Source organism: Labrus mixtus, chromosome 20, assembly GCF_963584025.1.
Source record: "Labrus mixtus chromosome 20, fLabMix1.1, whole genome shotgun sequence".
Taxonomy (NCBI): Eukaryota; Metazoa; Chordata; class Actinopteri; order Labriformes; family Labridae; genus Labrus; species Labrus mixtus.
Window position 1 is genome coordinate 10,167,517 of NC_083631.1, and position 14,876 is coordinate 10,182,392.

Sequence of the window (14,876 nt, forward strand, 5' to 3'; positions counted from 1 at the left end):
GATCATATAGTAAGGTCACTTTATCATTTCACTCAGTACACATTTCACTGATTGGACCTTTAAAGAATAATTTTCTCCTGTTGAAAAAGAAGGAGAAGGAGAGCTTAGCGCTGCTCGCTCATGTGAACCAGATGTCTCTGTCTTTATAAAAACACAGTTTGTGCAGTTAGCAGAACAGGAAGTAGACTGTTATCTGTTAAAAGGCTGAATATAATCTTCACCCCGTTAAGAGCACGGTCACCGGCAGCAGCAGAGAGGGTGAGGCGGGTGAGGCCTGTTTGGTCCTGACACAGAGATTTGTGCCACAGATTGTTCTTTCATTAACGCTGCTGCACCGTTTAATTGCCCCCCCGGCAGTCTGACAGTGAATTATTAATGTTAGTCGTGATGTATTTTTATTAAAACTGTCTCAAGTGGTGACGGGCCGACTTTAAATAAATCCTCCAGCTCAGTGTGTGTGTGTGTGTGTGTGTGTGTGTGTGTGTGTGTGTGTGTGTGTGTGTGTGTGTGTGTGTGTGTGTGTGTGTGTGTGTGTGTAGGAGGTCTATAGCATCGATGACTCTAAATGTTCACTTTGCTGTTCTGCACAGATCGTTGTAATGAATCAAAGCACTCTGTGGGCAGCGTGACATTTGAGAAGTCATTGATTATCAGAGAACACGCGGACATCGTGCGGTCGTTTATTGATGGGTGAAATTGAAGCGGGACCCTCTGAGGCGCTCTTCATGTGAAGTAGACCTCCATCATAAAGCAGCGTGTTGGTTTTATTGGACGGTGGATGAGATTGGAATCAGGGTTAGAGTTAAATAAAAGTGTAGCAGGATAATCTGTGTATGAAGCTTTCTGATTGGACGCTGAGCTGTAGATTATTTACATGTAAACATGTAAACACAGCAGTGAGACTATGTTGGACCTTACTCAGCCATCTGGGGGGGGCTGTCCTCGCCCGTCTCTCCTCCTGTCGGCCGTCTTCTGAGCGTGCAGACGGGCTGCATGTCTACATGCACTAATCTGGATGTTTTTGTTTTATTGTGTGTCTGTTTGTTTGTTTGTGTTTGCATCCTCTGCAGTGTTGTTTACCAGGATGGATTTTATGGTGCAGATATTTATGTAAGTATTATTTACTGGAATGACATTGCATGCTACACCGTCATCTCTGTGGTTTCTGCTCAGATGTTGCCAACATGCAACATGCACCCCCCCCCCCCCCCCCCCCGACCCCGAAACACTCAGCTGCAGCAAAGATGGCCGCCTGAAGAGAGATGTAACAAACCTGAGCAAAGACTGAGAGCGAGACAAGAGCTGCTCTCTGACAAAGAGACAAAAACGTTTCTACACCAATATCTCCGTCTGATTTTATTTTGAAGACAATCGACTAATTGACTAATCGACTAATTATGCTCAGACAGAAAACACTCAATAATGCTCACAGAATAAACGTCATCATTTCTTATGTCATCGGACTTCAGCAGTAAAACATCAAGTTAGAATAAAACATCCGGAACGACATTGAAGGGGAAACCAAGAGATTCATACGTTTTTAAATCGTGCAAAAACACAGATTCTGATTTCAAACTGTTTTTGAAGAACAACTAAGAGTTACTGCAATTCAAACAAACACAACTCACACACACAGGATTTAGGTCTCATGGAGAAACGGGCTGTGGATGTGGTGTGTATGTGTGTGTGTGTGTGTGGGTGGGTGGAGAGGGTGCTCAGGTATCTCCTTCAGCCTTCAACCTCCTTGCCCCCCATTAGCCCCTGTGCTACTCCCACAGGGAGTGAGTGAAATTCTGTAGACTGAATATTTAACATTCATCATTTCAAAGGGGAACAATAACCTCTGATTTCTGCGTTCATAAAAAGAGATATGAAAACAGTGTGCGGACTCAGACACATTTGAACCGTCTGTTTGAGTCTCAAGAGTTATATGAGGTGTGTCTGCAGCAGGAGTGTGTGTCTGCAGCAGGAGTGTGTGTCTACAGCAAGAGTATGTGTGTCTGCAGCAGGAGTGTGTGTCTGCAGCAGGAGTGTGTGTCTACAGCAAGAGTGTGTGTCTGCAGCAGGAGTGTGTGTGTCTGCAGCAGGAGTGTGTGTCTGCAGCAGGAGTGTGTGTGTGCAGCACGAGTGTGTGTCTGCAGCAGGAGTGTGTGTGTCTACAGCAGGAGTGTGTGTCTGCAGCAGGAGTGTGTGTGTGCAGCACAAGTGTGTGTCTGCAGCACGAGTGTGTGTCTGCAGCAGGAGTGTGTGTGTCTGCAGCAGGAGTGTGTGTGTGTGTGCAGCACAAGTGTGTGTCTGCAGCAGGAGTGTGTGTGTGCAGCAGGAGTGTGTGTGTGCAGCACGAGTGTGTGTCTGCAGCAGGAGTGTGTGTGTGTGCAGCACAAGTGTGTGTCTGCAGCAGGAGTGTGTGTCTGCAGCAGGAGTGTGTGTGTGCAGCAGGAGTGTGTGTGTCTACAGCAGGGGTGTGTGTGTCTGCAGCAGGAGTGTGTGTGTGCAGCACGAGTGTGTGTCTGCAGCAGGAGTGTGTGTCTGCAGCAGGAGTGTGTGTTCAGCACGAGTGTGTGTCTGCAGCAGGAGTGTGTGTGTGTGTGTGTGCAGCACAAGTGTGTGTCTGCAGCAGGAGTGTGTGTGTGCAGCACGAGTGTGTGTCTGCAGCAGGAGTGTGTGTGTGTGCAGCACAAGTGTGTGTCTGCAGCAGGAGTGTGTGTCTGCAGCAGGAGTGTGTGTGTGCAGCAGGAGTGTGTGTGTGCAGCAGGAGTGTGTCTGCAGCAGGAGTGTGTGTGTCTACAGCAGGAGTGTGTGTGTCTGCAGCAGGAGTGTGTGTGTGCAGCAGGAGTGTGTGTGTGCAGCACGAGTGTGTGTCTGCAGCAGGAGTGTGTGTCTACAGCAGGAGTGTGTGTGTCTGTAGCAAGAGTGTGTGTGTGCAGCAGGAGTGTGTGTCTGCAGCAGGAGTGTGTGTGTGCAGCACAAGTGTGTGTATGCAGCAGGAGTGTGTGTGTGCAGCACGAGTGTGTGTCTGCAGCAGGAGTGTGTGTGTGCAGCACAAGTGGGTATATGCAGCAGGAGTGTGTGTCTGCAGCAGGAGTGTGTGTGTGCAGCAGGAGTGTGTGTCTGCAGCAGGAGTGTCTGTCAGAGCAGAAGGATGGACAGAGAGAAAGTCCTGCTCGGCCTCTCTCTCTCTGAATCAGTGAATGTGACGGATTGGAATATCTGTGTGTGTGTGTGTTTGAGAGTGTCTTAACCACACACACGCAGTCACACACACACACACACACACACAGAGCTGTAGTCATTAGTCACTCAGTCAGCGGTGACAGTCCACAGACGCTGCAGACTAACCTGTTCATCTTTCTGTTCTCAGCATCAGTTACTCACCTCAACGCTTTACACACACACACACACACACACACACACACACACACACACACACACACACACACACACACACACACACACACATACACAGTGTACCTGCGTCAATGTGTGTGTAAGGTAGAAGGTGAGATGATGGGAGGAGCTTACTGAAAGTCTGCTGACTCAATGAAAAGAGGGGTGACGTTTATTCCCTGAGATCGCTGCACGACCATAGACTGTCTGCACGCCACCTCTACCATCTCCTGCTGCTTCCTCTTTGTCCCTCCGGTTCCTCTCATGGACAAACTCTGCTTTTCACAGAAATATTGCATCCAACGCTCAGCAGGGCAACCACAGTCAGTGCTGTCAGATGGGGCCCCCTTAGGGAGGTTTCCTACTGTCATTGCAAATTTTGCAAATCTTAAGCCACTGCTGTGGTTAAAAGTTGTTCAGCCGTCGGGCGCCCCCTACTGGCCTTGTTTAACACAAACTCTGAAGTCGCTGAGTCTGTGTGGTCACGCTGCGCTGCTGAGCGGGAACATTTCTTCTTCACATCACAGAGCTCTTATTCTGCGTCTCCTCTCTGACCTGAGATCATTCTCTCTGCTCTCTGTGAGCCGCGGCTTCTTGCAAAGGATTCTGGGAGTTAATTGGTTTATTTCTGCAGCTCACAGAGAGAACACTGAGGTCATCATTTGATTCTCTTAGTGTTTAATATTTTCTCTTTGATTGAAAAATCCTTTAAAGTGACGACAGGCTGTAAATCATGAACCAGCCGACCTCGAACGCATCACGCTTTAATCACATGAAACAACACAAACAGTTTATTTATGAAACATCATATTCATCATGTGGGGCGCCTTTAGTACTGCCATGAGGGGAGCAAAGGGTTAAATGTTCCAGACTCGGTGTAAACTGAAGAGACGTCTGAACAGCCGTCTCTGCAGCCGAAACGAGTCGCGTTTGTGTTCTGTGTGTTTGTGTTTGTGCTGAACGTTTACACACGATTATATGAGAGTGTAAATTTGTGCATGTTTGTTCAGCAGCTCAACGACTAACCACAAGAAGATGATGAGTCATGCATGATGTGCACGCAAAGTCAACCACATGTAAATAAGAGCGTTAAATCCAACAGGAAACTTTACTCATGTGATCCCTGTGTGTGTGTGTGTGTGTGTGTGTGTGTGTGTGTGTGTGTGTGTGTGTGTGTGTGTGTGTGTGTGTGTGTGTGTGTGTGTGTGTGTGTGTGTGTGTGTGTTGCAGGGTGGTTACGCTGCCTACAGATATGCCCAGCCTACTGCTGCCACAGCTGCTGCATACAGTGACAGGTGAGACATGAAAACATAATTTCACATTTAAAAATAAAAACTGTCTGGCTTTTATTTTGAAGGTTTGTCCCGTCTAAAGCTGAGCTCTTTACTGGCTGTGTGCTTTTATTTTGAAATACATTAAAATGATGTGGAGATGGAAGGTTAGGACAGGAAGTTAAGCCCAGAAACAGGAAGTGGTTTCTTTCTGAATAATAAACTGTACCCCCCATGTTGGTAAGAAGGAGTGTGTGTACGTTTAGGTCTTTATTACTCCAACTTTTCTTCGGTTAGGTTTTTAATGACCAGTCTGACCTGAGATGGTCTTTATCATCATGATGTACTGAGCAAGAAAAATATTTTTAAAACATCTTTACGTCCTCAGACTGCAGTTTAAAAAAACTAAACAACAACAAAAAAAATCTGAGCAAATATTTGGCTCTCTGTGTGTGTGTGTGGGTGTGTGTGTGTCTGTGTGTGTGTGTGTGTGTGTGTGTGTGTGTGTGTGTGTTTGTGTGTGTGTGTATTTGTCCAAACTGTGTGTTGAGCTGTTCTAAATGTTGTTTCTGTTTATCTGCTCACCTCAGGGTCACTTTAAAATACATTTCTCTCAAATTGCATTTGAATTTGTAGCTTCAGCTCACCGCACGTTCTCACACACACACACACACACACACACACACACACATTGTCTCTCTCACACACACACCCTCTCTCACACACACACACACACACACACACACACACACACCCTCTCTCACATGGCGCTCGCTGTGCTGATGGCTGAGGGCTCTGCACGGGGAGATAAGATAGGTCAAACGCGGCGCCGGGCTGAGAGTGGGTGTTGGGGGCCGCTCGCTGAATAGCAATGTCCAAAACTAATCGGGATTAACTTCTAATCGCTTCAACCGCTGGGCTGCTATGCAAATCAGCTCAATTATGGGCTCCGGCCCCGGCCCCTGATTGGCTCTTATCACGAGCAGGCGAGGACATGTGGCGGGGGGAGGTGGGGGCAGGGGGGGAAGAACACTGAAGCTTTCTTCTTTTTCTTAAAATAGAGTCTCAGTTTTCTTCTTCATGTTTTTATTTCTCTCAATGGTTTACCCCGAACGCTTGAGGCGCTCTGACGAGGATCTCTGATTATTAACACGATGCTTTAAATTTCTGCAGGTTAAATCTGACGCTCTCTCTCTCTCTGTCTCTCTCTCTGTCTCTCTCTGTCTCTCTCTCTCTCTCTCTCTCTGTCTCTCTCTCTCTCTCTCTGGGTGTTGTCCGCTCTATAATCTCTCTCTGTGTAGCACAGATTATCGTTGGTAAAGAAATAACGTTGAGTTTTTAGGAGTTCACTAAGTGTGTTTGTTATTGTGTGTGTTTCCATAGTTACGGACGAGTATATGCTGCAGACCCCTACAACCACACACTCACTCCAGCAGCCACATACAGCGTTGGTGCCATGGTAAGATTATCACGCCTGACACGTTTTATCATCATTCATTATTTCATATTTCACCATAACACCGAGCTGCATGCGTCCACGTCCGTCATATTCACCGGTTTGTATTCACTCCTAAACTCACCTGCTGCGCTGTCACTGGCTGGAGGAAACACACCAGCTCCGCCCAGAAATGTCCCGAGTCAACCTGAACAACCAGCTTCACTTTAGGAGAAGTCTGGATTTTATTTTGAAGGAGGAAGATACTGACAGAAAAGTAAAAACAGACTTGAAAGACTTGCTCATAGTTTCACAGAGAGCTTCATATCAAATGAAGCCCCCCACCCCCCCACCCCACGCCATTCTTCAGCGTGTGTGCAGCGCTGACATCTCCTCACTTTAACTTAATTGAATTTGTCTGTGCTGCTAACGGCGCTCCTACTGACACATTAATCCCGCCTGTGGTGATGAATGTGTCCATGCCTTGGCAGTGCGCTCCATGTTAGTTATTATATTTCTAATTTGGAGGATAGCGCCTCACCCCGCACTCCCTGGTAATGAAATAATTACTCATTTTGATAATTAAATCCCTCGTGTTGCTGCAGACTCAGATATCAGCGGACTTCAAACTTCTCACCCTGATGAAACATTTCTCTGAGTTCTCAGCGGCGTTTTCCCAGGAGTGGATTCTTTATTGAGGGACTCGTTCCATTTCATCTGACAGATCAGCATCCTGATGTTGTCAAATTGAAGCTGAGATGAAGTTGTTATTTCCCCTGAAATTCAGGAGAAATTATTTTGAAGACCACCTGTGTACCACTGAAGCCCTTTTCAGACTGCTTAATGAAGCGTGACCCGTAATGAAGCCTCGCCGTCATCACACCTTTGTATGTTCATATACTACCTCTAGAAGACGATTCAGAGGGGGAGCGGGGGGGGGGGGGGGGGTTAATTCGTCCCCACAACATTCAGACTGAAGGACAAACGTCACGGCCGTAAATATTTCAGCTAGAAACGACGTTCTGAACAAGACTCATGTTAGTAACTTTAGCAGTGTTGCCCCCTGCTGGCCGTTAGAAGAATGCAGCTTTAAAGGCTTTATATGTGATTTTTTGATCCAGGAGATGTCGCCCTTGAGCACCAGCATGAAACCAAAACACGCTCGCGCTGCATTGTTGTGTTAGAATGCTAATGCTAGCAATCTTTATTATGCTCGTATCTTCACACTGCATGTAAATTTACCTGAAATGAGCGTGATCTAGAAACACAGTTAAGCAGTGAGTACAGTATGTTATTCTTCTTTTCTCTAGTCCCTCAATTAAACAACTTTTATACGTGAGGGGAGGAGCCGGCCAGCCGTCCGGGCGATGTAAACAAACTGAAGATAGGACTCAGAAAACTCTGAAAACATCACAGACAGTGGGACTCGGGTGTTACACCCATTGTAGACAGTCATGACTCACAGAGTTATTTTCAGAGGATATACTTGATTTATATTACATTTAAGTGGGAAAAATCACATAGAAAGACTTTAAGACACGTGTGTGTTGACTTGTTTAGTCTTCATCTTGTGGTCCATGTTTTCACGCTTGTATTGACTGAATCTCTCTCACGTAGCGGTCTGCATGTTTCCCCGGCATGAGGCGTGACGCTGCGCTTGCTGCATGACGCTCTCTCATTGGTCAGTTCATCATCCTGTTTCCTCTGCAAGGACGGTAACGTAACGTAAATATCTGGGTGTAGGTTGTGCAGGACTGATGGGGCTAATGAGGTGTGTGTGTGTGTGTGTGTGTGTGTGTGTGTGTGTGTGTGTCTCTCTGAATATGTGTGTGTGTGTGTGTGTGTGTGTGTGTGTGTGTGTGTGTGTGTGTGTGTGTGTGTGTGTGTGTCTCTCTCTGAATATGTGTGTGTGTGTGTGTGTTTGTGTGTGTGTGTGTGTGTGTGTGTGTGTGTGTCTCTCTGAATATGTGTGTGTGTGTGTGTCTCTCTGAATATGTGTGTGTGTGCATGTCCCTGTGTCTGTTGCAGAATGCATTCGCCCCGCTGACAGACGCTAAAACCCGGAGTCATGCGGACGACGTGGGGCTGGTGCTGTCCTCTCTGCAGGCCAGTATATACCGGGGGGGCTACAGCCGCTTCGCCCCCTATTAGCAGCCCCGCCCCCTTCCCTCCACCTTTACTCAAGCTTCCAACGGGACGGACAGAAAGTGTGTGTGAGCGCGCGTGTGTGAGCGAGTGAGCGAGGGAGATGTTACTGTGGCCTGGGTTTTGCAATACGTGCAGTTTGTGCATCACTTCAGTCTCCTCCGAGAGAAACAAAAAAAAGAATCAATGACAGCTGATATTTTTCATCTTATACCTCAGATATTTTGTGCTGTGTATTTTGATATTGTGGGTTTTTAATTTCTACAGATAAAGTTTAGATGATCAGCTGTCCTCCTAGAGAGCTGCTAGAGCAGCGCGTAGACACAACGTGAATATTTATCAGATCGTTAGGGCTTGTATAGATCCCTGTCACATAGATCCTAGTCACTCTTTAGGGTTTTTATGTTTTGTAAGAGTGTTTCAGTGACTATGGTAGTCAAGTGTTGTCCTTTTACTTCTCTCAGCTTCCTTTGGCTCCTTCTCTCAGAACCATCTTCAGTTTTTTAGTTTCTTCAGGAAAAGAGAAGAAGCAGCGACGACAAAGACGGTCTGAATACTAAAGAAGCTCAGAGCAGCCATGATGTTTCTGTTTTTATCCCTTCTTTAGTAACGGAGACATCAAACATTTTATACTGAAACATATTCATCACTTGATGATAATAATTAAGGAGAAGTCCGTCCCCGAGATGAAGCCCCCCGAAGCGTCTGCGATGTACGGAAGCCCCGAGAGGAAAGCGAGACAGAAAACTCGTCCTGATCTTTATTTTCGGTTTATTGTTGTTTTTTATTTTTAGTGACAGGACAGTGGATAGCTGCAGGAATCAAATGTCCTCCTCGTATAATTTATTTAAACTATCACGGCGATGATGATGATGAACTTATTTTAATAGTTTTGTTCATTTTAATGTCCCTCAAAGGCCTCCATAGTAGATCAAGGTTTGACAGGTTAAAAAAAAACATCACATAATCTTCTTGTATGTATAAGAATTAAAGGTGTTTGTGAGTTTTAATTTCTCCACTGCTGTAAACATTTTTAATGTTTACATGAAATATATGTTTTTACCAAGCAGTAACCTCCTCTGTTGAAAAATGAAGCTGATGCTGAAGTGTAAAATCCTGCAGTTCCTGGAGTGTCCACTAGAGGCTGGCTGCAGAAGCACAGGAAGTCACATACACACCCATTCTAAAAAGCCTGTTTTTACAGCAGAGATTAACATGTTTACAGCCTGGTTCAAAAAAACAAATAGGTGTGATTAGCTCATGTCTCGATCGACACACACTGTACGGGGGGGTGAATGTTTTGATGACTCATCAGTTTTGATTTGATGAAGGATAAGAGTTATTCACAATAAGGCGTGTAGCTGACCTGATTGACAGGTAGGCGCGGTGTAACGGTTTGTCAGGAGGTTTAAAACCCGCCTCAGATCCAGCTCTCAGCCTGTCGTTAGACTGAGACAGCATTTCCAGCATGGAGACCGTACAGTCTGTGGTTTCTACCTCGTGTCTGTTGTTTATAGAAAGACAGTTTTTTTTCTCACTTGCCTCTCTGGGCTTCCGTAGTTTCATTGAAGTCATTTAATGCAAAAACTAAAATCTTTCCTCCAATTACGGCCCGGCTGCTCTTCCATAGATCGATGACGTCACAATCTCGTCGAGACAAGAACACTTCTTGGACTTCTTGCATAGCTGCTCTGGGCTTCCATAGAGAATAACGTCCGTTTATTCTTCCAGCTGCAGATTTAACGATCGACGAGGTTTTTCTCTTTCATCACTTAAAGCCAAAGGTTCTGCTGAACGTTTGTGACGTGTTTCTGCGTACGGTCACAATTCTATGGAAAGATAAAACAAAACATGTCACAACGAGCGAGAAAAACAACAAAGGTTACCACGGCAACTAAACAGTTCAAACATTTGATGCTAACTATGACGTGACCTCATTGGATTCATTGTGAGATAAATACGTGACCCGAGAATCTGGCGTACTCGTGAGACACGTTTTTTGGCACTAATCCTCTTCCGTACTGAGCGGCGTTGGCCATGCAGGCGTAGATGTTTTTTATATGAACTTATAAATGATGATTTTTATATGACAGGAGAGATTTAAAATATATATATATAAGAGCGGCCGAGGCTGCGGCTGCGTCTGTTCTCTTTTTGTTCCGTTTGTTTTTACTTCAAATGTAAGGGGGCGGGGCTAAAGTATAATAATAATCCAAATGTATGATCTTTGACTTGTGCAGTGAAGATGTTCTCTTATATAAAATAAAAACACAATAATGTTGAGATGTTTTAGATTTAGTCGAGTAGACGAGCGGGTCGGGACACATGTCTCGTTTTCTATGAATTGTCATTTTCTGGTTTTTATTCGTCATCACGTTCTCCACTTTGTACATAATCTCATTTATCGTCATCTCTGACTGTCAGCTGGGACGTTTAGCACATGCTAACCTGTATTTTCACACAAGTACGGAGACATATCAGTGCTGCAGATGTCACTGTTATGACTTCGTGTCATTCTTAACGTGACCTCCTCTGTTCTTTTTTTAACCTTCACAACGCCACGTCACGGATATGAGAGACATACCCGCTAACAGGCTCATCTGTGCTGTAAATAGAAGTTACTGGAATAAACCTGTAGCGTGTTTTAAAGACGCTACATGGCAGCAGAAGCTCCGCCCACGAGCTGCGTTCCTCTGCTGCCAGATTCTGTTTACAACCACTCCCACCCAATCAGTTTTTATTTATCACGGATTACAAAGGACACACGGTCAGCTGCATCATCTGTGTGTGTGTGTGCCTGCCAGTGTGTGTGTGTGTGTGTGTGTGTGTATGTGTGTGTGTGTGTGTGTGCGTGTGTGTGCACGTGCGTGCGTGCGTGTCCTCTCTTCACTGAATGTCTGACACTTTATACGAGCTCTGCTTCAGTCGGTGTGTCGTGGTTCAGGCTCGTTGTACGTGCATGTTCTCTGGTTCTTCCACTAATCAATAATCATCAATAAAGTTTTCTTTGATCAACATATTAACAACGCAATTCTCCGTGTGGCGTGTTGCTCTTTTTGTGTATTTTTCTTCTTGTCAATCACAGAAGACCAACGATGAGCTCGATGTTTTCTGATCTCTGACCCACTATGTGGTGCCCCGTGTGAGGCCCAACAGGACAGCTGCACACAAGACCATTTCATACTCGACCACCAAACCCCCCCCACTTACAATTAAGGGGGCGTGGCCTGATTTTACGCTCATCCTCTGTCTATTAAACAATCCTCCGTATGCCGTGTTCCTTTGTGTAATTTTCTTCTTGTCAGCTCACAGAAAACCAACAATGAGCTCAATGTTTTCTTACCTTTGAACCTCTTTGTGGTGCCCAGTGCGAGGCCCATCAGGACGGCTGCACACAAGACCATTACACTAGGCCTCTTAACAAACAGGGGGGCGTGGCCTGATTCGAGGCTCATCACAACGGATTACTTGTTCAAAATATCATCCAGTGTGTCACTACGATTGTTTCACCGCTCCTGATCGAATCAGAACCGCAATGACCAGGAGTCATAAATGTCTGACTCCACGTTGGGCTGCCTCCTACAGGAGGATTATTATTACTTCATTATTGATCTTCTATTTTAGCAGAGAGGACCCGCTGAGACCAAGCACTCTTTATAAGGAATGCCCTGCAGCCACACAAGTAACAGGACTGATATAAACAGTTAAAAATAAAGACACAGAGACTGAAACACCTCATACCTCTAAAAGACGTCAATTTCAATGATTTCACGTTTGAAAGAGCTGCACTTTCCTTTTTTAAGTCATTTGGTCACTCTATCTTTAAACACGTCATATGAAACCAGAGAGGGCAGCTTATCCGTCAATGTGAAGGTTGTTCCACATAACTGCTGCAGCGGCATTAAAATCAGTCTTTCCCAGTCAGTCCCGACTGCTTGAGATGTTTAGACACAGGAGAGTCGTCATCATCAGGTAAGGAGGGAGTCGATCCATGAGTGTCATAAATCAACAGAACACTGTGCTGATTTCTCCGTTGACCCGGCCAGCCCACAGATCGTTACAGGTCACAATGAGAATACCTGCAGCAACCAATCTTTCTGTACACTGAAAGTTCAACTGGCTGCACACCAGACCATTTAAGACCCGATCCCCCAAAAACAATCAGGGGGCGTAGCCTGACTCAAGGCCAATTGTTTAGGGTCAGAAGGCAGACTCAGAGGGCTGAACAAACACCTAGCTGTGGGAGTGTCACCCACCTAGGGGAGGGGCTACTGCCCTTTGTGATGTCATGAAGGGAAAATCTCCAAACAGCCTGTTTGAGCACATATTTCCTGAAAAGTGGAGCAGACAGAAGACGGAGAGGATGGACTTTTGTCATCATTGGGGGGAACCTGCATGCTGCTGTCATTTCACTTAATGATCCTAAACGACCCCCTGGGGGTCCCGACCCCGACTTTTGGAAACACTGCTTTAAGCTATTTAAAGAATAGAAGTGGTTATTTTAAATGAGACACTTTTAACCTTTAAAGTTTAGTTTTAGATGACGTAAATATTTTGAATATATTTCAAAAAATTTGTTTCAGTCATGAACAGTTTGACTCATGACTTCAACGAGCTTCATTAACAAACGTATCTTCACATCAGCTTCATTGACAAACGAAGATCCAGGGTTTTGTCCTTTTGACTACCTGCAGCGTGAAGTGCAGAAACAAGCCGTTACTCATGCGCTGTCAGTGCAGAAGTGGCACTCTGAGGGAGCAGCTGAAATGTGCATCAGTCATCAGAGAGAGGAATTACTCTGCAGCTCGCTCTGATTGGTATAATTAGAAAGAGGTAGCCTGGGGGATGGGGTTGGTGGGGGTGCAGACAAAGATAAGCTATATAAATGTTTAAATGTGATGAAGGGTTCACATTACAGAAGGTAATTATGTCTGCTGCTGCAGAAGCAGCTGATCAATAATGAATGCAGAGCGGCTCACAGATATCGTTCAGTCTGATTATTCATTCTGCAGCGACGAGAAGAAAAAAGTGCATGACAAGTTTTTTTTACTTCCACTCATCTGTGGACAGAAACACTAAGAGGCTCTCCTTTCTCCAAGCGGTGATCATCAACCGTGGCGCGCGGGCCCCCAGAACATTAGTTATTATTGTAAATCTAAAGAAATTATCTCTGGGGTCCCACAAGGGTCAGTCCTTGGGCCATTACTTTTTAATCTATACATGCTTCCGCTCAGTACAATCATCCAGAAACACAACATATCTCACCACTCATACGCTGATGACACACAGCTGTACATCTCGCTCTCATCTGAGGATCTCAGTCCTATAAACAAACTAACAGACTGCATAAAAGATATGAACTCCTGGATGTCCAGAAACTTTCTCAAACTAAACACAGACAAGACAGAAATACTCACCATTGGTCCTAAAAATCAGAGACAGCACATCCATCTTCACCTCAAATCCATGTCCATGAAACACAGTGAGCAGGCCAGAAATCTTGGCATTATTTTGGATTCTGACCTTAGCTTTGACAATCACATCTCCAACCTTCCCAGAACAGCATTTTACCATTTAAAGAATATATCAAAACTCCGATCCTTCATATCCCAAACTGACGCCGAGGAATTAGTCCATGCTTTCATCTCAACTAGGTTAGATTACTGAAACGCTCTATATGCCGGATTATCCAAACAATCTGTAGGAAAACTTCAATTTCTTCAAAATCCTTCAGAGTCCTGACCCGCATGAGAAACTGTGATCACATCACTCCAGTCCTCAAAACTCTCCATTGGCTCCCCGTACAGAATCACCTTCAAAATTCTTTTATTAGTCCATAAAGCTCTCAACGGTTCAGCTCCTCAGTACATTTCTGAACTGTTTACTACAACCCAACCCGGACCCTCAGGTCATCAGGTGGAGGTCTTTTAACCGTACCCAGAATCAGATCAAAGTCCAGAGAGGGGGCCTTTAGTTACTGTGGTCCTTCTCTCTGGAACAAACTGCTGACCTGAGTCAAAATCTAGTTGAACCCCCTTTCTCCAGAATCACTTTGAAATACATATGATGCTGCATGTCATTGTCCTCTCTCTATTTAACTGTCCTGACAATAAAGGCAAAATGGCCCAAAAATCATCTTCTATATCTTTTAATAAAATAACTCAAAACTTTTCCTGAATTCAGTAAAAAATGACATTTCCTTTCTCTCCATGATACTAAAAGAAAAACAAACAAACTCCATCAGTGGTAATAATCGTTCAGCTGTTTGAGTTCTGGTTGATGAAGGATCTCAGACTTCTCCGTCGACCGGCAGCTTGGTGGATTTAGATTTATTGTTTTAATAAACTCAGTTTGAGTTTGTAGCTCGGTGATTCTTACTCACAGTTACAGCTGTAGAGTTCAGTGATGTCCTGTGTTGTAGCTCCCTCTAGTGGTCAAACGGGCTCATCACAAACAGACAGCTGTGGCTCATGATTAATATGTTCACATCATGGAGCTCCTGAAGTTTGTCATTGAGGGAGAAAATCTCACAATCCAACACGGCCCTCTGGTTCTCTCCTCCGTCTGTTGTCAGGACGTCATGTGTTACCATGGTTATGGTGAGTGTGGTACAAGATAAAAGCCTGTCTCCTTAATTC

General features: G+C 45.1%; 1 protein-coding gene across 9 annotated transcripts in view; it reads left to right on the forward strand.

The window, feature by feature from the left end:
- Window positions 1–10,023, forward strand: part of rbfox1 (RNA binding fox-1 homolog 1) — a 109,254-nt gene extending 99,231 nt beyond the window's left edge. For 6 of the 9 annotated variants that reach the window (XM_061026970.1, XM_061026972.1, XM_061026975.1 and 3 more), the window contains 4 exons: window positions 1,071–1,110; window positions 4,618–4,682; window positions 6,042–6,117; window positions 8,122–10,023. In XM_061026970.1, coding sequence (XP_060882953.1) covers window positions 1,071–1,110; window positions 4,618–4,682; window positions 6,042–6,117; window positions 8,122–8,244 — 304 coding nt within the window. In that variant the 3' untranslated portion in view covers window positions 8,245–10,023. Of the gene's footprint in view, window positions 1–1,070; window positions 1,111–4,617; window positions 4,683–6,041; window positions 6,118–7,710; window positions 7,775–8,121 lie in introns of all 9 variants that reach the window. The other 3 variants (XM_061026973.1, XM_061026976.1, XM_061026977.1) reach the window with 3 other exon arrangements.
- The last annotated feature ends 4,853 nt before the right edge of the window (window positions 10,024–14,876 follow it).